The sequence below is a fragment of the Oncorhynchus tshawytscha genome, linkage group LG27 (assembly GCF_018296145.1).
Source record: "Oncorhynchus tshawytscha isolate Ot180627B linkage group LG27, Otsh_v2.0, whole genome shotgun sequence".
Taxonomy (NCBI): Eukaryota; Metazoa; Chordata; class Actinopteri; order Salmoniformes; family Salmonidae; genus Oncorhynchus; species Oncorhynchus tshawytscha.
This window is the reverse complement of record NC_056455.1, coordinates 14,292,677-14,316,373: the sequence shown is the minus strand read 5'-3', so window position 1 is coordinate 14,316,373 and position 23,697 is coordinate 14,292,677. Positions and strand designations below refer to the sequence as shown.

The following is a 23,697-nucleotide window of genomic DNA, read 5'->3' as shown; positions in this document are numbered from 1 at the left end:
GAATGTGGTGACATGAGGTACAAGTTGAGACAATAGTACAAAGATATTATGATTTAGTCAGTAAAGAGTGAGCCTTCTCAAGCCGCCGTGTGTGTATAATCAGGCCATTTAAGCTTTCCTCTTACCCTGTATGGCCTGCTCCAGAGTGGCTGGGTCCTCTACTGTGTGAAGCATCCCTGTACGGAAAACAGTCAAATAATGGTAGAGATAAAGCCAGGCTTTGTTTAATTGTGTGTGTGTGCGTGTGCGTATCTTTCGTACCCAGTAAAGATGCTGTGAAATGCAGACAGACCCTGTGGTCCTGCAGTAGCAGCTCCTTCAGAGCCCCAGGACAGCTCTTCAGGATCCCACTGATCCCTGACAGCGCCACAGACTTTCTCACAGACTATTGAAGGGCAAGAAATGTCATAATGATAATACATTTTATTTGCGCCTTTCAAGATACCCTGGACACTCACATGATAGAACCACACGGGTAGCCAAGTGCATATAAGGGTTGATGGCAGCTCATGTCATGTTAGCTGTTGTAGCAGAAATACCAAAATGTGGTTAATAAAACATGTTGAATATTTAGATATCATACCGCAACGTTGTTGCTTTCCATCATCTCAATGACACAAGCGACGCAGATCATCAAGCCGCCCTGGTCCGGGTGACCCATGCGAACACGAACAGACCATTTCGGATCGTGCCTGAAGTGAATCTTTTCATAAATCACGTCCACGCTCGTCATTTCACCCTGAAAATCAATGCAGACCAGAATGGTTTGTTTTATTGTGTAACTGGTCATATTTCAATGTATCTAAAGTAAATGTATTGTAACCTACCTTCTTGTCTTTCCTCCCGCGGTTGCTCGCTAACTTTAGCTAACTTTAGCTTAGCTAGCTGACTGTCACCGGAGATAATTTACTAGTTTTATTTAAACTGCCAGATAATGGGTCAAAATGAATAGGTTAACGTTGTCTTAAATAACTAACTGCCGCTAAATAATGTTATTACAAACAAAGCGATCAAGTCTAGCCAAGTAGCTAGAGAAGTCAGAGATTTAACCTTCTCTAAAGAAAGTCATGTAGCTAACTAGCTACTGATGTTCGCGGCAAAACTGTCAATAGTGAATCATGTGACAGCAAGGCTCATTTCTGGCTCAACCAATGAAACCACTTCATTGATATTTGGACTGCCACAGAAATAGGTATCTTTATTTCAAGCCGAATTTGAACCTGCGACCAAAAACAAGTGCACTGCCTGTGGCAGTATTGAAGCCAGGAATAAAATACGTTTTTGTCCAACACAAGCCCACTGAACTGCTGGTGGCCTGTCATAATGGCAGGCTCGGACGCACTTAACTCCCTGGACCAGAGCGAGTTAGTGATCTGACTCCTGTCAAGGTGATGGAAGACAGGGGTTGGATCTACAACAAAATCATAATCTCTCATTTGCTTTGATCTGAGTGCTCTGATCTGCACAGGCCAAGGTCTTTGAAGCTGGGGTCTGCATTTCTTCAGATGTTCATATCACCATTCATCTTCATACATAGGGGCCATGGGCTGTTGCTCTGAATCATGTCACAGTGTGTGTCTCAGTCTGTGTGATGCTCAGCTTCCTGTCGAAGTGACAGACAAGACTGACGTTGCTTAGAGACACCATAGGTCTGTGACCACCAGCCAAAAAATACTGAGTGACTAATGTGGAGGCAAAAATAAGAGCCTTCAGAATGTAATACATGGATGGTTCTGTAGAACGGCTTCACAATAACATTTTATCATTGTATTAGCTACTTATTTCACATTTAGTAATAGGCTTACATTTGCCAATTAGGTTATTGATGCAAAGTAACTGACGAATCTATTAACATTAGCCTTTTGATATGGAGCCACTACTTTATCTAACTTTATCTATCTAGCTATATAATAATGTTAATTCTGAATTGGTCCATGAATGTAAGCCTCAGCAAATGTGAAGGAGAGAGAGAAAGAGAGGGAGAGATGGGAGGGGCGTGAGGTACCAAATTGTATGTTGAGCGTCCCAGCAGCAGGTTCGCTTGACCGTGAAAAGTGAAAATTCATAAAAGGGGATTAACCGCACTGAGAGGGATGAGTGAATTCCGATTGCTATCGTAACTTTAGGACTAATTTATTGACTTTTAATTGACGCTTTCGTGGTGTTTGTGGTGTAATATGTGACAAGGGGGAAGCAGGAGCTTACATATACGGAAGGTATTGTCTTGTATACATTTAATCTAACATATTTACCTGCCTAATAATTCATAATACAACACACAACCAGGTTGTTACAGAAGCCATAGGATTCGAGTGGATTATTGCAATAGGGTATATAAAAAAATGATTTTTAAACTCATTTGTATTTTTCCACTGTTTTTAAATTCGTTTGTATGCGATGTGCATGCTGAATATGATGTTGTGCATTCTATTCTAATTGGGTCATTTTCTAAACTTTCATTAACTCAAACAACTGTGTATTTATTACATTGGCATAACTGTTGCATTTGCGCTTTGGCTGCTGTCAGATGCTTGTGTAATGTTTCAGGAATGTTTTATTCATTATCTGTATGTATACAGAATCTTCCAACGTTTCCTTATTTGGTTCACGCAATTATTTCGTTGCTTTCGAGTAACAGCATCACTTCCTGGTGCCAGGAATGAGTCGAAGAATATTTCTGTATAGACTTGCTGTGAAACATGTCTTTGTCTGTTATCAAGCAATTGCTTAGGCCTACAAAAAAGTCACAACAGAATGGAATACATTTATAATAATTACACTCTGCATAGCATTATGTTAATGCTACTTCATAGAAGCTTCAATATCAACTCTAATTACTGAATGTCAATTGTTGTTTACATGAAGTCTTTTTGTCCAGTGATTGGTATCTGTTGGCACCTCAGTGCAGCATAAACACTAATCCCTTCACTCAACCAGTTTCACAGATACAGATCAGCACTTTCCATAAGAGATGAAATGCACAATGAACAAACAATAGAACTGAATCTACCAATAACAGTGAGGAGGTCTCACCCGTATCTTTTCCCTATGCATGAGAAGGCAATGCAGGTGGTAAGAGGAGTGAGGGATTGTTATGTCACATGTGGGCAAATAAAAGGTACAGAATGCCAGCTGGGGACACCAGGTGCCTTCGTGGCCACAGCAAAGTGCCAGAGTACCAGTACAAGATCAGGGAGAATTCACTTTCTCTAGGAGACACAATGTAGTTAGTCAGAACATGACCAGTCAGACATGAAGATTGAATGTGGCTTTCATTTCCATCAGAATGAGGGAGGAGGGGAAATGGGTGAGGGAAAAGAAGCTTTGACAGAAAGATGGAGTCGGGGCATCTCTTGCCAGGGATGCATTTTGTATCTGAATAACACTATGATGTAGATGGAAGTAAGTGGAAAGCTGAGGAGTTGAAAAAGGGCAGAAGAGAGAGAGAGAGAGGATGGAAGAGAGTGTAGTGACTGAGGAGAGAAAATAAAAGTGAAAGAGAGCATTTTGGTCAAAGCAACAAAAAAGTGTCAGGGGGCTTTTGGAAGGCAAGTGTGCAGCTGGATTATGAAGACTGAACGGTGCAGGATACAATGCTGCTGGTTTTTCCTGTCTGAAAAGAGGTGAAGAAGAATAAACAATTATCCATCACTAATGTAAGACACGATAAAGGCAAATGTGAGGGCAGATAAATGGTTCTGTATGTATGACATGTTTGATCTCAGGAGCACTCAGTGTAATAGCATTTACCGTGCACTCTGTAGACTTCCTTTCCTCAGTTCATTAGATTGATGGTGGGATTGCTTTGTGCAGAGACTCCATTGAGTAGGAAGAAAAGCCATAAGGCATTAGACTAGAGAGTGGGAACAAAGGGGAGAAGAGTGAGATATTCTAACTTCCGTGAGACATTTTCCATCTGCTCTGCTCAGGCATTGTAACTTTGATCCACTTATCCACCAACACGCAGTGCTGCTCAACTCAACCCAGGTTCCCCTAAGTAGTGATACATTTCTGCAACCGTTTTAACGGCTGGTAAGATGACAGTAAGACTGACTGTTCTGTTTTTTGTTTTTCTATCTATTTTTCCCTCCATATTATTCCTACTGTATCACTCCATTCTAGTCCTCTAAAGACCTCTTCCTGTTTCAAACCCCCTTCATCCTCCCTTCTTCCCCTTCTCCCTCCCCCGTGTACCGTTCCTCTCTTCACGCTGTCTCTCTGTGACCTCTCCATCATCCATCCACCTTCTTCTCTTTTGTTCCAACCTCGTCCCCTGTAACTCCCATATCCTGCTGTGCACACTCTCTACCAATTGTGTGTGTGCCATCTATTGTATGTCTGTGTCGGTGAGAAACCCGCCACAGCGGCGGCGCTCTCTGGGTCCCGTTTTGCCTAAACGCATCTACAGAAACCTGTCGGTCAGGCTGAGGGGCGGAGAGTCCTCTTTTTCCGGAGAGACAGACATGCCGAAACATCCATGCAAGGCCCCTCACACAGTAAGACATCCTGAGAGAAAGTGAATTTTGGATCCATTTTGGGTGTTTTATCTTTGAGAATTGTCTTATATTGTTGTTCCATACTATCATCTAAAGTAACATTTCCATCCTGCATTTTTCTGCCCTGCCCATGACGATGTACCCTCTTACCCTGTATCCCTCCATGTGCCTGTTTCTCATTTCTCCCTCAATCCCCCTCTCCTTCCCCTGTGTTAGTATCAGAACCTGTGGGAGGCAGTGGAGAAGGAGGACACCCTGGCGGTGCAGAGCCTGCTATGCAGGGACAGAGTGTGTGGCGGAGGAGGAGGACGGGATAAAGAAAAGAAAGAGAAGGACTGGGAAAGAGAGAGGGAGAAAGGTGTAAACAGAGTGAGTGAGCAGGGCCTGGTACCTCTGGACGTGGCTGCTCTAACCCAGAACTCCCCTCTGCTGCACGTGTTGACCAAGGCAGGAGCCAGACACAACCCCGTCTGTGAGTCTTGCACAGTGACGTAGATTGAATCAGTGCAATCAAGAGATGGTCAAGTAACAGTTGTACACATTTCACAAACAATGGTTCATCCAGTACATTAAGACATTATTATTTTGGGGTAGTGACTACTAGTGAGTGATGTTTAAATGGAATGTTTACAGATATAATTCCTGTCACCCTTTCCCTCTATCTTGTTCCCACACTGTGTAAACAATGCAAAACCTTTTTATTATCTCTCTCTCCCACTCTCTATCCTCTCTCTCTCTCTCTCTCTCTCTCCCTACCTCCATCCCTTTCTCTCAGTGTGTCTTCCAGCGGAGTGGTTGTGCAAGCTGGATGCCCTGGTGATGTTGGCTGACAGGCAGGTGGAGGACAGGAGGGAGGAGCTACTGGGTGGAGCAGGGGCGGGGCCACATGTGCAGGCCGACATACAGAGGCAGCTCCACCTCTGGACTCTGCGGCAGCAGCTGTACTGCAGGATGAGGGAGAGCTTCCACCACACAGGTCAGAGGCTAGGGGTCAGGGGTGATGAAGGACAAGTATGAAGCACGCAAGCCAGTCTCATTGGTTCGTTTATGCTATGTACTTTTGGCTCCAAGTCTGTGTTTACTGTCTGCATGTCTCTCAATCTCTCTGTGTCCTCTAGACCTCCCTGGCCCTCCAAGTAGTGTGTCACTGTTTGTGACCAGTGCCTCTTCCCTGTTTGTGTCCATTCGAGAGCCAAACGGTATCGCCACTGGATTGATCACACGCTACAGAGGTGGGGTTCTACTACTCCAACTCTAACATTGGCTCTAATCACTATTGCAATTACCACTCAGTCCTCAATATCATAGATACATCCGTGTCTCTCTTCCTGTCACCTCCTACAGTGGAATGGAGCACCTCTGCCAACTTCAAGAGTATACTTGGCTCAGCCCAAGTGATCGACACTAAGACCCCCGTCCACAGCATCACAGGACTCAAGACAGTAAGACACACACAAACCCGGTCACATCTCCTGAACCAGGACACCCTGAGGCTAGGAGGCACTTAACCTCAACTCTCTCAGTTACCTGCATTAATTAACAACTACAATGTAAAGTTATTTGCCCTGGTCTGCCTGTTCGTACGTTTAAGTCATGATGATAATGTATTGGTCTCTTAGGGAATGCATTACTTTGTGAGAGTGACCGCCTACAATGTGAAGGGATGGGGCCCGGCTCAGAGCTCCAGCCCAGTCAGTGCTGCCCCCTCCAGTGAGTAAATGGAACTGCAGACAGCCAGACAAAAAGAGCTTTCTGATATTCTATATTATCATCAATGCTCTGCGTAGAAGTTGACCCTAATCACAGATCAAGAATCAGCTCCCCAAATACCAATCTCAGCCATTTGAAGAAAACAGCTGACCTTGGATCATATGACTCCACAATGAGTATCAGTGAACGTTGGTGGGCTGTGTCTCCCTCTGCAGGCTGGAGGGAGTGTATGGGAGTGAAAACTCCAAGCAGGAACAAGGAGGCTCTAGTCAGGAGACTGTTGGAGCAGACCAGAGAGCCACACTACAAGGGATACTGTATAGGTAGTGTACTTCTTGAACCATAACATAGATACAGCATCTCAGTTCCGCCTCTCATACAAGGGGAATGAATATACTATTCAAATGATTTGTGTAAAATTAATTAATTAATTAAATCATTTTTTATATATATATTTTTTTATACACACCTGTATGATACACAAGAAAGTAAACAGTATCAGTCACTCAAAATAATACTCTGGCTCTTTCACATGGTCCTCCATGTCTGAATGTCTCATTCCTTTGTCCTGTGGCCCATAGAGAGCTCCAAGCCCCAGAGCCCCAGTAAGCGCCTGTCTATGTCTCGCAGCCTGAAGCTGCTCTTCCAGTCTGCCACCAAGTTTGTCCGTCTCCTACAGAGGTGAGATAGCAGTGCTCCTCAACCAACAACTCTGTATCTCTGCCACTAACCTCACCCATGGTTACATTTAGAGAAAGATCCCACTCTGTCTCTGTTCCCTCAGTACATCCCCTACTCTTCAAACAAGTGTCCCTTTCTGCCCTCTCTTTATTGCACCTACCTCTCTATTCAGTTTTCTTCTGTCTTCCCTCGTTAGGATGAAACTAATCTTATTCTCTCCTCTGTTCTTCCTCTTTGTCTCATTGTTAGGGGTGTATACCTGGCAACTGTGTTCTACAGAAAGGAAAACATCCTGGTCACAGCAGATGACCAGCTCCCATTGGTGGAGATCCAGTGCTGCTCCACCTCCGTCTCTCAGGACTTCCTTTGGTTTGCCAAGGTTAGCTGTCAATCTAATTGAATACATTGGTAGGTATACCTATATGAAATATATGTTCCAAAGTTACATTGTCTATTTTCTATCTTTCTATCCCTCTCTCTCTTTCTTACAGTTGTCCTGTGCGTGGCAACAGGTGCCCTGGCTCCAACAGGCCCTCTCCTCCGCTCTCTCCTCCTCTTCATCACTACTTCAGAACAGGCACAATATCTTGCAGGCTGTAGCACAACTACAGGTGAAAAAAAGGATAATGTACACTGATAGGTCACTGTACATGGCATTCTCATCAATCAAGCACCTAGCAAAGATGAAGAGACAACATTTTCTGTGAGCTTTCTCTTTCACTGCCTGTTTCTCGTTTGTTTTCCTTTTCACTATTTCTATTCAAATATTTCATACTTTTCTCCCTCTCTCCTTCCCTGCCTCTCTCTGCAGTCCTCTCTGGGGACAGTAGACTTGGGGCAGGTGTACTATGAGCCTCTGAAGGACAGGCAGGGTAATGTCCTGCTGGTGACAGTTAAGGATTGTGCGGCCCACACAAAACCCCCAAACCTCCCTCTCCACTGGGTCCCCCTGGCCTGGCTGGAGAAGATCCGGAGCAGGACCCCTCTACTCCCAGAGCCTACTGCCATGGACACCCTCACAGAGCAGCTCAAGGTGACCCTTCCTGGCTGGAACACTGTGTGCTCATGTTTATACACAGTAGTAAGGCTTCTTATTGTGCTAATACAACAATGCCTTTCTCTGTGTCCCTCACCAGGAGAAGCTGTCCTTCCACAGACGCAGTGTCCAGTGGGCCCAGCCTGGCCTGTACGTGGGCATCTTGAAGCTGTGCAGCACAGTGGAGCAGATCAGGGTTCTAGTGCCCCAGAGGCTGCCCAACCTGCTATGCCACGCCAGAATGCGTCACAATCCCCATGTGTCCCGGTAACACAGATAACATACTACGACTGAGCTTACCACTGAGTTCAGTATGCACTGCCACGTACAGACAGACTTTTAAACTGTTCTGACCTGGTACAGCTGATGATGAAATGGAATACTGTATAATACTTAGAATGAAGTGTGTCCTCAATGTTTTTCTAGTGTTTTTAAGGATTACTGACTGGTCAAATGAGATCATTGCTAATGATAGTTCCTTGTGATGTGTCTTGGGCTACATTTTTCTTTTAGCGATGAATGGGCGTGGTTACAAAGCCACAACATGTTAACAGCCAATGAGGACACAGAGGGTGAGGATGACACCTCGATGGACATCTCTGGGCTGGGGGAGTTTGTGAGGTCACTCAGGGTCGCCGTCACTCTCCTGTTGACAAAGCTCAACATCCCCCTCTACAGGGTAACCATGGTTTCACTTACTCTCCAACTCACATGCTTTTAGATCTCATTTGAATGTTATACTGTGTCATGTGATACACCTCTCTTACCACCTCTTGTCTTCTCTCTCTATTATTTTCTTTTTTCTTTTTCTCTCTCTCGATGTTCACAACCTCTTGTCCTCATCCTCTGATCATCACTTCTTTCTCCCTGCTCTCCTCTCCTACAGGCGTATCAGTACGGTGTGTACACTCGGGAGCTGCTGCAGTTTGGGGATAAGATGTCCATGCTGCTCCTGCTGCCCCCTAGTGAAGACTTCAGTTCTAGCTACTGGCCCCTAGTGGGCACCAAGGAACCAGGCCTCACAATGCCACTGCAGATCTTTGAGCTGGGTATGTATTGGTGCCAGGGTTGGGTTTAAGTTTCGAGTATTTAGTGTCACACGCACAAGTACAGTAAAATGTCTTTCTTGTTTGCTCTTTCCCAACAATGCAGTAATCAATATCAGTATTAGTATTAAAAAAAAATAATAAAAAGTAAAGTAGAACAAAAACACAGAAATAGAAATAAGAAGAATATGAGAAAGTAAGTAAGCTATATACAGGATCAGTTCCAGGGTCAGTGCCAATACCGTATTTACAATGTGCAGGGATACTGGAGTGGGAGGGTTAGATATGTATAGGGGTAAGGTGACTAGGCATCGGGATATATGATAAACAGAGTAGCAGCAGTGTATTTGATGATTGTATGTGAGTGTGTGCGCGTGTGTAGAGTTAGTATGAATGTATGTGCATGTTATGTGTGTTTGTGAGCAAATGAAGTGTGTGCATGTGTGCTTGCCGTGCGGAAGTAGAGAGAACAGTCTATGGGGTGGCTGGAGTCTTTAACATTTTTCTGGGCCTTCCTTTCACACCGCCTGATTTAGAGGTCCTGGGTGGCAGGGAGCTCAACCCCAGTGATGTTCTGGGCTGTCCACACCACCCTTTGTAGTGCCATGTGGTCGACGTCGGTGCAGTTGCCATACCAAGCAGTGATGCAGCCAGTCAAGATGCTCTCAATAGTACAGTTGTAGAACGTTTTGAGGATTTCAACCTCCTGGGGGGCAAGAGGCTCTGTCGTGCCTTCTTCACGACTGTTTGTGTGTGTGTGGACCATTTGAAGTCCTTAGTGATTTGGACACCAAGGAACTTAAAGATCTCGACCTGCTACACTGCAGCCCTGTCTCGGGGCGTGCTCGCCCCCCATTTCCTGTAGTCCACGATTAGCTCCTTGGTCTTATTGACGTTGAGGGAAAGGTTAATGGACAACATAGAGAATATAAGATGTCATGCCATTTATGTTTTGGCTCAGAGTAAATGGTCAGTGGTGGTGAGCTTAGATTTTTCTCTTTATTTTCTGTCTAATCCTCCCGTCTCACAGTGCACTTCTGGACGTACGAGCAAGACTTCCTGTCTCAGTACTGTCAGGTCTGGGTTCGGTTGGAGCTGGACGCCCATCTGTCCCAGCAGGCTTTGCGAGAAGCTCTGGACACGAAGGAGGTGCAGGAGGCCAGAGACCGCCTTGGTCACATCACTCAGCTCTCACAGGTAGACTACCCATAGAGAGTAATGAAATAGATATCAAAGGAGGACCGTATGTGTGTATGAGAGGGAATGAGCCCCCTTGCCTCTCTGTCCCTTTGCCCTGTTTAGAGTCTTGAGGTGGTGTGGCGTGAGGCCCGGTGGATCATGGATGTCCTGCAGTGTGTCCGCTCTAAACAGTGGGTGGGGGCGGTGCCTCTGGGCCTGGTCATGGGAGGAGACCCACCTGCCTGCCCAGATGATGAGGAGGATGACAGGCCTACCACCAGAGTCTGGCCCCGGCGCATACTCTCTCAAAATAAAATATCAGGTAACTTGTTAATGTAGTAGATGTAGTTAATTCATTATTCACTGTCTTTGATTGGAGCATTAGAGAGCAGGCAGGGGTGAGAAGAAAATTGTTTTATATTGTGATGCACTTAATTCCTTAGTTTGATATTCAGTCACTTCCTTTGTCTGTTTGATGTAACTAACTCTCCTTTCTGTTGGCCCTCTCCTCTCACTGCCTCTAGAGAGCATTACCTGTACTGTTACAGATGTTGGTGTCAGCAGTGGGATCTCTGAGCCAATATGTATCCCGGGGGTCCATGAAAAGGCTGTGGGTTTAATTGAGGGGGCTAGCAAAGGGGGGTACCCCGTGGACCTCAGTGCCCAACAGCCTGTTGTGGCGTTCAACAGCCTGGACCAGTCAGGAGTTGGGTTCGACAGTGTGGCCCAATCAGAAGTGGTATATCATAACATTATGGCCCAATCAGAAGTGGCAGATCATGACATTGTGAACCTGCCAGCTGCCTACAGTGGAGAACTGGAGTATCCTCACAGTTTTGTCAGTGATGTGATCCCGCCTCTACCAGAGGTGGACATCATCTTCCCCACACTGAGTCTGATAGATGAAGAGGTGGAGGAGGACCCTGTACCTGGGAGGATGGATATGTTTGACCGTTTAAGTCTTGGAGTCGGTGAAAGCGAGGCTTTCTGTGGACTAAACTCTGACTTGAAGAGTGGACCTAAGGGTTGCTCTCTCTCTGATGTGCATCATGATACGAACTCACTGACAGCAGGCCTTAGTTTAGGAGACAGAACCTGTGCAGATACACTGTTCTCAGGTCATTTAGATGGGCTGGCCACATCTGCCTCTCTTCCCATTGTGAGGACCACACCTGCCCAGAGCTGGGATTTACCTACAGAGGACACTATGATACATGCTGGCAACAGGGGGGGGCAGCATGCCAGCCAGGAGCCAGATTGAGTGGGTGAACTCCTCTAACCAGGCATCCTGATGTATCCAGATATTATTAGAACTGAACGTTACACCGAAATACATTGTACTTACTCATCGTGCCTCTCGAAGAATTTGACAACCAATTCTCAACCAATTCTTAATATGCTTTTAGTGCCTTTAACTAACAAACGGTGGGATATTCATGGTTGTTTTCTCATCACATTATCTGACTCTCTGTAGTTGTTCCAGTGGTGATATAAAGGGCCTGTCTCCAAGAGGCCCGATAGACATGTTCTGTGCTTCTGTACGCGAGAAGTCTCCCTGTTGCAACTTGTAGTAAACTGAATTGATGTATGATTGTCTATATCCACAACTGCTATTCTCTTTTGTTCAATGTAAAATACTCTTTACCGTATTGTACTCTATTAACCTGTTGCACTTGTGTCCTTTGAACACACAACTAGCTAGTCTACAGTAAAATCAGTTGAATGGTTTATCTTTATGAAATGACCAAATAAAAATATTTTCAGCTGTATTTGTGTTGTTCCACATTTTATTTCTAAGAAAAAAGTTAGTTGTATTTTTTTTTTTTTGCATGATCCTTTTCAGAAACGGGTGTGTAATTTGAGAAGGTTACACAGGCCAACTGTCAGAAATGTGTATAGGTGGCAGGGAAGTCAGGCGCAGGAGAGTCAAACGGAGTGTAAAATGGAGTCTTTTAATAAATGTCCAAGTAACATGCTCCATAACACTAATAAGAAAAATGAATGTAAACAAATATGGGTACGAAGACCCGTCGCGCACCTATACAAAAAACACTACACTGACAATAAACAATCTCTGACAAAGACATGAGGGGAAACAGAGGGTTAAATACACAACAGGTAATGAATGGGATTGAAAACAGGTGTGTGGGAAGACAAGACAAAACCAATGGAAAATGAAAAATGGATCAATGATGGCTAGAAGACCGGTGACGTCGAACGCCGAGCACCACCCGAACAAGGAGAGGCAACGACTTCGGCAGAAGTTGTGACACCAACTGGGTATTAAGGTGAGGATATGTGTGAGGATATCAATTCAAAATGCCAATATTACAGGTCCAATGCAGTTGTTTTTATCTCAATATCAAATCATTTCTGGGTAACAATTAAGTACCTTACTTAGATTTTTTTTCTAATTAAAATAGTAAAAAATTATCCCCAACCGCAGGACTATACACTGAGTGTACAAAACATTAAGAACACCTGCTCTTTCCATGACATGCTGACCAGCTGAATCCAGGTGAAGCTATGATCCATTATTGATGTCACTTGTTAAATCCACTTCAATCAGTGTAGATGAAGGGGAGGAGACAGGTTACAAAAGGATTTTTAAGCCTTGAGACAATTGAGACATGAATTGTGTATTTGTGCCATTCAGAGGGGAATGGGAAATTCAAAAAATGTAAGGGCCTTTGAACTGGGTAGGGTAATAGGTGCCAGGCCACCAGTTTGTGTCAAGAACTGCAACCCTGCTGGTTTTTGACGCTCAGCAGTTTCCCTTGTGTATCAAGAATGGTCCACCACCCAAAGGACATCCAGCCAACTGAAACACAACTGTGGGAAGCATTGGAGTCAACATGGGCCAGCATCCCAGGAGAACGCTTTCAACCCCTTGTAGAGTCCATGCCCCGATGAATTGAGGCTGTTCTGGGGTAGGCCAACAGTTCCCTTGAAGTGCCATAGGCCTATTTGAAGTCCCAATCTTGTGACCGTCGAATTTGTATAGCGCCTCACAATCATCACACATAACATAGCCGGCACTGGTATCATCCTCTTTTACCACTTCACCAAATCTTTACAAACGGTTACTTTTCTGGCCCTCCCTTCTCTTTATTTTCAACTCTCCATTTCACAGCTTTTCTTTTATTGAATTAAACTCTGACATTATCCCTTTTGCCTCCATGGATCGACTTTAAAATGTGCTGCCTGTTCCCAAAAGCATTTGGCGATTGGCGTGTAGGATATTGGGCGCGTGTACTGTTAGGCCCTAAAAATTCAATGTAGCCTATAGATATAAATAGCAATATAATGATACATTTATGGATTTTTTTAAGGTACTGTTTTCTCTTTATTCAAATCGACTAAATTTGCCCGCCCTACATATATAACCTCGGGGACCGCGGGTTATGAGTCAACCACAGGAGGGTGGTGGAACCTTAATCGGGGAGGGCGGGCTCTGGGTAATGGCTGGAGAGGAATAGTTGAAAGGGCATCAAACACATGGTTTATATGTATTTGATGCGATTCCATTTGTTCCGTTATTATGAGCCATCCTCCCATCAGCAGCTCCCACTGGAGTCAACCCGCGAAGTACTAGTATGCTTATTTTCAGTTTGGCAGAGTGCAATTATTTATGACATGTTTATAACCTTAACATCAAAACAAAAACAGTTATGTCACTGATCTTACCTTGTGCTTTGGGGTGGGTGAGCTTCCTGTTTAAAGCTTGCTCTGCACCCCACTATGATCTCACATAAATTAAGCGATGTGATTTTGGTTTGTCTGCAAGTGTCTAGTAATAATAGTTTTGTCAGACCAAGAAATAAACACAGCTGTCCCAGTTTATATGACGTCCCACACTTTCCGAATTCACCCTATATGCGAATATCAAAATGTAAGCATAAACGGCAAATTGACAGTGTAGGATCAAAGAACTGACCACAGGTAGGTTTACAGTGCCAGTTAGTCAGCGCAGACTGTCTGGTCGCGTGTGCGCATTATCACAATGACATCATGGTCTGACTCTGCAGCATTGCATCGTAGATAGGGCATGTAAACGGGTGAAAAGAAAAAGGACATGGATACAAATATATTTCATTTCTCAATAAAAAAGACTATCATAAGAATAAGGAAGCGCTGGTAATATACGCAAGTAAAGCAACCGAAGACAGGACCCTCTTATTCCAGTGCATATTAAGGTATTCCACGGATAATCCATAGTTCCGCCGTGTTCGCCATGGCTAACTCATGTGGGACAGTGGAGATGGCGTCATTGGAATGTGCTGCCTCGAATCTGGGTGAGAGACTATTGAAACAATAATAGCCTACTGTTGTTGTTGCTAGCAGGTAGATTTTCCGTTGCGCATCAAAAAAGATGGCATTTGTATAGCTTTTTTTTTTTTACAGCTTCCACCGAAAATGAACAGCATCACTCAGAAATCTGTAATGTAGGCTAACTACATTTCTCAGCCCCCAACCATTATAAATATAATCGACCTGCATATTATATAGGTGATCATAGGAAAACAGAAGGCCTATGTCAGATAGTAATTTCAAGGTAGGTTACACTTTTAGATTGGTTAGGTCAGTATAAATGACTGTCATTTGTGTCACAGCATGTGAAGCATCACCGGAGCCTGACAGTGGGGCGCTGAGGATGGTACTGGTGGGGAAGACAGGCGCAGGGAGAAGCTCTTCTGGTAACACCATCCTAGGGAGGCAGGCATTCCGGGTGGACATCTCTTCATGTTCTGTAACTGGTCAGTGTGACAGACAGAGTGGAGCTGTGGCTGGGAGGAACCTCACTGTGGTCGACACCCCAGGGTTCTTCGACACGCGCCTCTCCCCTCAGGAGGTGACGGCTGAGGCAGGACGCTGTGTGGTGCTGTCCGCCCCTGGCCCCCACTCCTTCCTGGTGACCCTTCAGCCTGGCAGGTTCACTCAGGAGGAACGGGATGCCCTAGAGTGGGTCAAGGCCACTTTTGGACCAGGAGCCCTCAGATACACAGTAGTACTGTTCACCTGGGGTGACCAGCTTCAGGGAAAAAGCATGGAAGACTTCCTGAAGGAGAGCCAAGAGCTCCAGGAGTTTGTGAGTAGATGTCAGGGGGGCTACCATGTCTTCAACAACAGCAACAAGATAACAGACTGCACTCAGGTCACAGAGCTCCTGGAGAAGATAGACAAGATGGTGGCGCAGAACGGAGGTGGCTTCTACACCAACGAGATGTACCATGAGGCAGAGAGAGCCATCAGAGAAGTGCAGGAAGGAATTCTGGGAGAGAGAAGGATGACTCCAGTGAAGCAGGAGGAGGATGGGGTGAAGACAGGGCCAGAGCCTCAGGGACCGGAGGCAGAGAGAATGAGAAGGAGGGAAGAGGAGGAGAGGAGAAGAGAGGAAGAGGCAGCCAGAAAGAAGGCAGAGAAGTTGTTCTGGTGTGAGCTGGTGTCTGCCCTGGGGAAGGGGGCGGCAGAGGGAGCTGGAGTAACAAGCAAAGGGAAAGGGAAAGCAGTGAAAAAGGTTAAGGCGATAGAGAGGGCAGCAGCTTTGGCTACCACACCGCTGTCAATCACATCAGCTGCCAAAGTGGTGGGAGGAGCTGTGAGAGAGGGAAGTAAAGTGCTTTACAAACACCGCAAAACTCTCCTACACTGACGGGGACTTTTAATATCCACTATTATTCACTGTATGGTGCTGGGTTATCAGGTAGAAGATGAGGGTCTTAAATAACCAGTATATTTTGTTCTGTCTCTGAAGTGCTAATTAGTTTCACACACTTATTCATCACTCAACTGTGTTCCCTGAAAAATCATCACAATGACTTCATAAGGCAGGCTTGCTAAAGAGCGCCGATGCACTTTCTTCCATTGACAGTCATAGTTGATGAAGCTATTAATGCACTAACACACGGAGGTAAATGAGTGAATAAGAGTTGATAGAATACAAAATGCAGTGTAATACCAGTGTAATGGAACTGTCACCATCATCCTTAGAAGCCCAGCCCTGACAGTTGAGGAAGTGATTCTATTTGACCAGGTTGTCACAGTGCCACGGGAGTAAACAGGCATTCATTATTGAATACTCAATAGAAAAGTAAGTGTGCTGTGAATTTTTGAATGGTGTGAATCAATTGTGTGTGTGGTTTTGAGTGGTGTAATCACTTGTGTGTGTGGGGGGTTTTGACTGGTGTGAATCACTTGTGTGTGTGGGGGGTTTTGAGTGGTGTGAATCACTTGTGTGTGTGTGTGGTTTTGAGTGGTGTGAATCACTTGTGTGTGTGTGGTTTTGTGTGTGTGGTTTTGAGTGGTGTGAATCACTTGTGTGTGTTTTGTGTGTGTGGTTTTGAGTGGTGTGAATCATTTTGTGTGTGTGGTTTTGAGTGGTGTGAATCACTTGTGTGTGTGTGGTTTTGAGTGGTGTGAATCACTTGTGTGTGTGTGGTTTTGAGTGGTGTGAATCACTAGTGTGTGTGTTTTGAATGTGTGGATTTGAGTGGTTTTGAGTGGTGAATCACTTGTGTGTGTGTGGTTTTGAGTGGTGTGAATCACTTGTGTGTGTGTGGTTTTGAGTGGTGTGAATCACTTGTGTGTGTGGTTTTGAGTGGTGTGAATCACTTGTGTGTGTGGTTTTGAATGGTGTGGATCACTAGTGTGTGTGGTTTTGAATGGTGTGGATCACTAGTGTGTGTGGTTTTGAATGGTGTGGATCACTAGTGTGAGTATGCAGGAGTAAACATCCTGGTGTGATGAAACAATTTAAAGTAATCAACACGAAGAACCTGATGAACCAGTAAAGATACATTTTACTGACCTGATTTACAAATGATGAAGGTTCTTTGTATTAAAATGTTGATCATTACAACATGGGCGCCACAGTTGTAAAAGTTTGGCACACATATACACATTTAGTAGTACCAAGACACTTAGTGTAAGTACCTTTCCATTTTGTTGAAGCATTAATCTGCATTTGCCATTGTAATCCTGGTCCCAAAATGCTGTCAATAAATGTTGAGATATGAATGAACTCTAGTTAGTGAGAAATAACTCATCAAATACAAAATATATTTTGTTTGAACTGTGACATCACACAAATGTGTATTCGTTCTGCTTAATGAAATGCATTAATATTAAAGGAATGGAAATGACTGGTAAAATCAAAGTACAGAATACAACGTATTAAAGAAGAACCTTGGTTCAGTCAAGAAGTGGACGGATATAAGAGTTAGATACGTGACAGTGCGTTCTGTATGGCATCTCCATAAAGAGAAGAACATAGCACAACTCTCGACGAGGATGGCAAATATCACCCATAGCAGCCTAAATACAAGACTCCCAATGAACTCTGCTTGGTGAAACAATGTAAGCCTTGAAGGTTGGTCACTGTTATATGTAGAAATTGTGAAAAGACAGGAAAGCAGAACAAATGTCTCACATATATACAATGTTTACACCATTCTGATGTAATAAGACATTCAATATGCTATTTACTAGAAAAGGAACAATAAGGCACAAACTCCATTGGACTAATTCAAGCGGGACAATATTTGCCTCCATGGAAAAAAAAAGTATAATAAAAATAAAAAATCCCACAGTATTCAATTTACTCAATTCCCATTAACATTCAGTTCCACACACTCATGCACAAAAACATAGGACAATCGTTCTTTGGTCATTTTAGTCTAGGGAAAAGCACACCAACAAACACACCAGGTACCAACAACACAACGGTTGACCTCTGGGTACAGTATATACCCCCCAGGGTATACAGGGGGTACTGTGACACTGCAGACTGTAGTCCATTACTAAGTATTATTGGTGGGCAGAGGTGCTTTCAGTTACTGAACTGCTCAACTGTCGCTTAAAACAGCACTGACTCTCTTTAGATGGGCATGGGCAGGGACATCTTTCCACTTCCTCTGAGCACTGGAGAGGGACAAAGGCAAAGAGGGAAAGGTAAATGGGATGAAATATGTACTAGAAATACAATACAAAGTCGAAATCCCTCCCTGGCTCATACTTACCCCTGGTAACGTAAAGGTAGAAGAAGTCACAGTAGAAAATCGTCTGCACCACACCGGACACCACAGCAATCTGGTCAAAGAAGCCCTCGGTGTGGTAGCGCCACACCCAGTTGGCCAGGTACAGGGCTCGGTAGAGACCCAGGAAGAACAGGTAGTGGGTGGTGATGGACTCTGCCTCACCGGTCTTGGTGATCATGAAGAGCTGGGGCAAGATGGCCACTGACTCCAGGTAGATGGAGAAGGTCCACAGGATCTGTGCACCAAAGATATGCATTCAATCAAGTATGAGGTCTGACATGCTCATGTACAAACACATCAAGTATGAGGTCTGACATGTTCATGTACCAACACATCAAGTATGAGGTCTGACATGCTCATGTACAAACACATCAGGTATGATGTGCTGTTAAACCATCTCCTCATGCTTAGGGTCATGTATAAAAATGGCCAGTTGGCCATTATTTTGGCAATCATGCCTAGAGGAGCTCTCAATGACTTGAGTAGAGGCTTCCCAAAGCGGGGTTTAAAGGGTGTGTGTGTCTCAGTCACCAGATCGCAACACAATTGAACACTTATGAGAGATTCTGTAGCGGCGCCTGAGAATCATTTTCCACCACCATCGACAAAACACCAAATGGAAGAAATTCTTGTGGAAGAATGGCGTCGCATCCCTCCAATAGAGTTCCAGACACTTGTAGAATCTATGCCGAGGCGCATTTAACAGTTCTGGCGGTTTGTGGTGGCCCAACGCCCTGTTAAGACATTTTATGTTGGTGTTTCCTTTATTTTGGCAGTTACCTGTATGTTCAGTAAGTATTGAACCTGGCACATTTACCTCCAAGGGGGCAAATGCATAGTTTTCCAGGAAGGAAAGCCCAGCCACAGGCACAAGCAGGAACTCAACACGGAATGAGTCACTCTCTGAGTCGAAGGTGCTCCTGAAGCGCATGTAGATCAGGTACACAGTGGCATATGCCAAAGCCAGAAACACCACCTGAGCACACAAGACAGCAGGAAGGAGTTTAGGTTAGAACACAAATCATTGATTGGTTGGCTTCTTTGTAGGATACTATTGAATACCTCACCTTCATAACTGTGTTGTAGATGGAGATTACGCTCGTGAACAGGTCCAAGTATCTTGTAGTGAAGACTAATGCAAAAAGCACCTGAGACTTCCCAGAAATACCTACAGAAACAAACAACAGTCATTAATCTCATGTATGGGGCAGCAGGTAGCCTAGTGGTTAGAGCGTTGAGCCAGTAACTGAAAGGCTGCTAGATGACAAGGTAAAAAAAAATCTGTTGTTCTGCCCCTGAACAAGGCAGTTAACCCACTGTTCCTAGGCCGTCAATGTAAATAAGAATGTGTTCTTAATTGACTTGCCTAGTTAAATAAAATGTAATAAAAAAAATATGCAACAATTTCATTTCATGACCTGGGAATGGCAAAACATCATCAATGCGGATATATAAGCTGTGACGACCCTCCCACTCTGTCTGCCGTATTCTCTCTTTGTTCTTGTTTCCTTATTAGGATGCCGGTGGGCGGAGTTGGGAGGGTCGTCAGCTACATGGGAAACACCTGGGCCCGGTGTGTCCCAGGATAAATACACCACTTCCCCATTCATGGAGGAGACTCTCTCCATGCAGACACCTGTATAGATTTTGTTGTGTATCTTGGTGGTTTTTGGTTGTTTGCTTTGGCACCTTTCAATACCCCTCATTATCACATTCATGCAAAACACTCACTTACACTACTGATTACACACACCATTGTATATTGTACTTAGTTTACTTTATTTAATAAATATATGTGTTGTTACTCCTTATCTCCACGTTGTCTCCCTTTTGTTACGGGCTTTGAGCCGGTTCGCGACAAAAGCAGACCAGGGTGCGACCACCAAAGCAAATATGGTTAGACTGAACTCTTTGCCACGTAACATTCTTGTGCGTCGAAGTGGACTAGTCAAATTGTTTTACTCTCTAACCACAACATATTGCAATGTAATGTAACCAATTATAACCGAGGAGCGTTGTTACATTGTTGCAACAAAGTAACAAATGAACTGTTGAGTGCTCCACGAGTGCTACATGATGTGAGCGTTGCAGACCAGTACTAGGAGTGTGAGGTCAACTTCCCAATTGAGATGGACATATGCATTCATTTTCACTGTGTCAGCTTGCCTGGCTACCACGGATGTTAGTTTCTTCTCAGAAATGAAGTATGCCTATTTAGCGAACAAGAACAAGGAGCAGCGGGAGAATTCAGTTTGAGTCGTCAGGCAATGTGTCCCCAAGTTTGTTAAACAGATTTTAGGCCAATGAATGAGCAAGTCAATAAATCATTAACAGCAAGACTTCCCTGTAAACAACTGCATATCAAATTATCCCACTGTCAACATACCGGCACAGGATTTTGACCTCCGTATCTTCATAAATAGAATGATGATAGCAACGAGATGTGACACGTCACCGGCTAGACGGAAGATATTCATAGTGCTGTTTTGATATTCCAAAAAGAAATAGTCGAAATATTGGTGCAAATCTGTAAGAATGAGGCCTCCAAGTAGTCTTCAGGCGAAGTCAAAACAATAAAGTACGTAAAATGAGACTCCCCTAAAAAAAATAACTCCAAATTTCCCAAATGTTATGTCCTCTTGTTCTTTGGAAATCAATACAAATGCTCATAAACGTTCATTACAGATATTCTGCATAGGGATTCCTCTGCAGCACTTTCCGCGAAGGGCTGGGAAAGTTGGTCAGACCTGTAGCGGTGACGTGGCCGCCAGTTTCTGCAAAATCCGTATTGCCTCTGGCGCTCAAATTACAGCCAGACTGGTGCGTGAAAGCCTGAGCATGTCACTGAAGTGGGCTGTCACTAAGACATAGTCCGTATATGACCTTCTTCAACAGCAGATGGAGACAAATAGCAGTAAGTAAACAGTTCATTTTACAGGACTATCTCTCGATATAAAACGAGATTATTATGTAGTATTGGTTGTGGCCAATAACTCCATCATTATCCATCCCCATAGACTCATGATTGTAGGCCTAAATGCTTGGGAAATTCATGTTTACATCAGGTACCCCGTCTGCTTCAATGAAAGTAGTTCATTCAATGAATGTAGTTCATACTTTAAAGTGTTGGCTGCGGTTACCATTATGTTTTTGGCTTAATAGTCTTGTTCACCAGTTAAGAAGAAGCCTGGCATATAGTTTAGCCTACTGTGTCCTAACTAGGGTTGCAAAGGGTCGGAAACTGGGTAAATTTCAGGAATTTTTCCCAAAATTTTCCATGGGAAGTTACGCCTAGGAATTTTGCTTAAATTCATCAAAAAAGTTAGCTTATAACAGTGAACCTTTTTTGTGGGATACACATAAGGCAATTCTAGGTTTTGTGGCATATTTTGGTTAAACTATCCCCAATTCAATGGAATTGCAACCCTCTGCATGCACAGTGCAAGCAACCTCTGACAAAAGTCCCTCTACTTCTATTCAAGGTGAAAATGATGAATCAGACAACTTATCAATAGCAACAGCTCATGGTCCTCCTGGAATCCAAAGTTTTTTTGACTCAATGGAGGAACGTGTCAGAGAAATGCTGATGAATGTCTTGTTTGAGCTGTGTACACAACTGGTTCACCTCTGATGCTCACAGGCCCCTCCAACCAGGTGATGCTACACCCCTCCAACCATACATGCTTTATCTACTCATTTGCAGGATGCAGAGTTCAACAGAGTTCAAGTGAAGGTCAAGCAAATCAAAGATAAAGCAGACTGTATTGCAATCATCTCTGATGGGTGGTCGAATGTTCTTGGGCAAGGAATAATTAACTACATCATCTCCACCTCTCAACCAGTATTCTACAACAGCACAGACACAAGGGACAAGAGACACACCGGTCTCTACATTGCAGATGAGCTGAAGGCAGTCATCAATGACCTTAGACAACAGAAGGTCTTTGCACTGGTGACAGACAATGCTGCAAACATGAAGGCTGCTTGTTCTGAAGTGGAGGAGTCCTACCCTCACATCACACCCATTGGCTGTGCTGCTCATGCATTGAATCTGTTCCTCAAGGACATCATGGCACTGAAAACAATGGATACACACTACAAGAGAGCCAAAGAAATGGTTAGGTATGTGAAGAGTCATCAAGTTATAGCAGCAATCTACCTCACCAAGCGAAGTGAGAAGAATAAGAGCACCACATTGAAGCTGCCCAGCAACACCCGTTGGGGTGGTGTTGTCATCATGTTTGATATTCTCCTGGAGGGGAAGGAGTCTCCAAGAAATGGCCATATCACAGTCTGCCGATACGGACAGCCCCATCAAGAGGATCCTCCAGGATGATGTATTTTGGAAGAGAGTGGTATGCAGTCTGAAACTCCTGAAACCTATAGCATTAGCCATTGCACGGATTGAGGGAGACATTGCCATCCTGTCTGATGTTCAGACTCTGCTTGCAGATGTATGAGAAGAAATCCGTACTGCCCTGCCCACTTCACTGTTGCTCCAAGCAGAGGAAACTGCAGTTCTGAAATACATCAAAAAGTGTGAATACTTCTGCCTGAAGCCCATACACACTGCAGGGTACATGTTGGACCCCAAATATGCTGGCAAGAGCATCCTGTCTGGTGTAGAGATCAACAAGGCCTGTGGTGTCATCACTACCGTGTCTCGCCACCTTGGCCTGATGAGGGCAATGTTCTTGGCAGTCTGGTGAAGTACACTTCCAAGCAAGGGCTTTGGGATGGAGATGCAATATGGCAGTCGTGCCAACATCTCTCATCAGCCACCTGGTGGAAGGTACTTTGTGGATCTGAGGCACTTTCCCCTGTTGCCTCTACCATCCTCCAAATCCTATCAATATCAGCCGCCTCAGAGCGCAACTGGTCCTCGTTTGGGAACACACACACCAAAGCACGCAACAGGCTGACCGATACAAGGGTTGAAAAATTGATGGCCATCTGGGCAAATTTGAGGCTTTTTGAGCCTGACAATGAGCCATCCTCAACAAGGTTGGAAAGTCACAGTGAAGATGAGGCCTCAGAGTCTGATGTTCAAGAGGTGGACATTGAGGATGTTCAGGGAGAAGACATGAAAGCCTGAGAGGAAGACAACCAAAGCTTTAGTTTCTAGACTATCAATGTTGAAAACGTTTTTGGGAGATGCGATGGATCATTGGGGATCCTTCAATATTCCCTTTCTTTTGTTGTTCAGTGAAATCATCCCATGTGCAGTGTCAACTCATTTAATTAAAGTTCAATTCGTAACCATTTTTTTTCTTCTATTGGAAGGATTTAATCATTAGCAATTATGTCTATTTATGATAAGGTAAAAGGATTATGTGTCTGTCTCCATATGATATGGTAAATATATCCAATGCAAAAATCATCTACATTTAAATGGTATCTGTCACGCCCTGGTCAAAGTATTTTGTGTTTATCTTTATGTATTTGGTCAGGCCAGGGTGTGGCATGGGGTTTTTGTAATTGTGGTGTGTTTGTCTTGGGGTTTTGGTGGTGGT

General features: G+C 44.2%; 4 protein-coding genes across 9 annotated transcripts in view; 2 read left to right on the top strand and 2 right to left on the bottom strand.

Annotated features, from left to right (window-relative positions):
• LOC112258747 (meiosis inhibitor protein 1) overlaps positions 1–1,106 on the bottom strand; it is a 32,621-nt gene extending 31,515 nt beyond the window's left edge. For 3 of the 4 annotated variants that reach the window (XR_006080152.1, XM_042307579.1, XM_042307581.1), the window contains exons 1-4: positions 828–1,106; positions 584–739; positions 262–385; positions 126–176 (exon numbers count right to left, since the gene is read on the bottom strand). Coding sequence is in view for 3 of the 4 variants with exons in the window: in XM_042307579.1 (XP_042163513.1) it covers positions 126–176; positions 262–385; positions 584–733 (325 nt within the window). In the remaining variant the exon portion in view is untranslated. The remainder of the gene's footprint in view (positions 1–125; positions 177–261; positions 386–583; positions 740–827) is intronic. The other variant, XM_042307578.1, reaches the window with a different exon arrangement.
• Positions 1,107–2,010: 904 nt separating this feature from the next.
• On the top strand, positions 2,011–11,917 carry LOC112258745 (ankyrin repeat and fibronectin type-III domain-containing protein 1-like). Of its 3 annotated transcripts, none has more exons than XM_042307372.1 (18): positions 2,011–2,216; positions 4,123–4,496; positions 4,713–4,968; positions 5,272–5,472; positions 5,615–5,728; positions 5,841–5,938; positions 6,116–6,206; positions 6,422–6,529; positions 6,788–6,887; positions 7,137–7,266; positions 7,379–7,498; positions 7,699–7,920; positions 8,024–8,190; positions 8,437–8,602; positions 8,810–8,972; positions 10,000–10,166; positions 10,272–10,470; positions 10,673–11,917. In XM_042307372.1, the coding sequence occupies exons 2-18, from the start codon at positions 4,335–4,337 to the stop codon at positions 11,407–11,409; spliced, it is 3,201 nt and encodes a 1,066-aa protein (XP_042163306.1). In that variant the 5' UTR covers positions 2,011–2,216; positions 4,123–4,334; the 3' UTR covers positions 11,410–11,917. The 3 variants fall into 3 exon arrangements, with proteins under 3 accessions (XP_042163306.1, XP_042163307.1, XP_024289061.2); XM_042307373.1 differs by having other exon boundaries at positions 2,011–3,623; XM_024433293.2 differs by having other exon boundaries at positions 2,011–4,496.
• Positions 11,918–14,140: 2,223 nt separating this feature from the next.
• On the top strand, positions 14,141–16,322 carry LOC112258754 (GTPase IMAP family member 7-like). Its single transcript, XM_024433308.2, has 2 exons — positions 14,141–14,443; positions 14,762–16,322. The coding sequence occupies exons 1-2, from the start codon at positions 14,383–14,385 to the stop codon at positions 15,799–15,801; spliced, it is 1,101 nt and encodes a 366-aa protein (XP_024289076.1). The 5' UTR covers positions 14,141–14,382; the 3' UTR covers positions 15,802–16,322.
• A 608-nt stretch (positions 16,323–16,930) lies between these two features.
• On the bottom strand, positions 16,931–20,988 carry LOC112258759 (ER lumen protein-retaining receptor 3). Its single transcript, XM_024433314.2, has 5 exons — positions 20,571–20,988; positions 19,252–19,352; positions 19,002–19,160; positions 18,167–18,419; positions 16,931–18,068 (listed from the first exon to the last, which is right to left on the bottom strand). The coding sequence occupies exons 1-5, from the start codon at positions 20,659–20,661 to the stop codon at positions 18,025–18,027; spliced, it is 648 nt and encodes a 215-aa protein (XP_024289082.1). The 5' UTR covers positions 20,662–20,988; the 3' UTR covers positions 16,931–18,024.
• Positions 20,989–23,697: the final 2,709 nt, after the last annotated feature.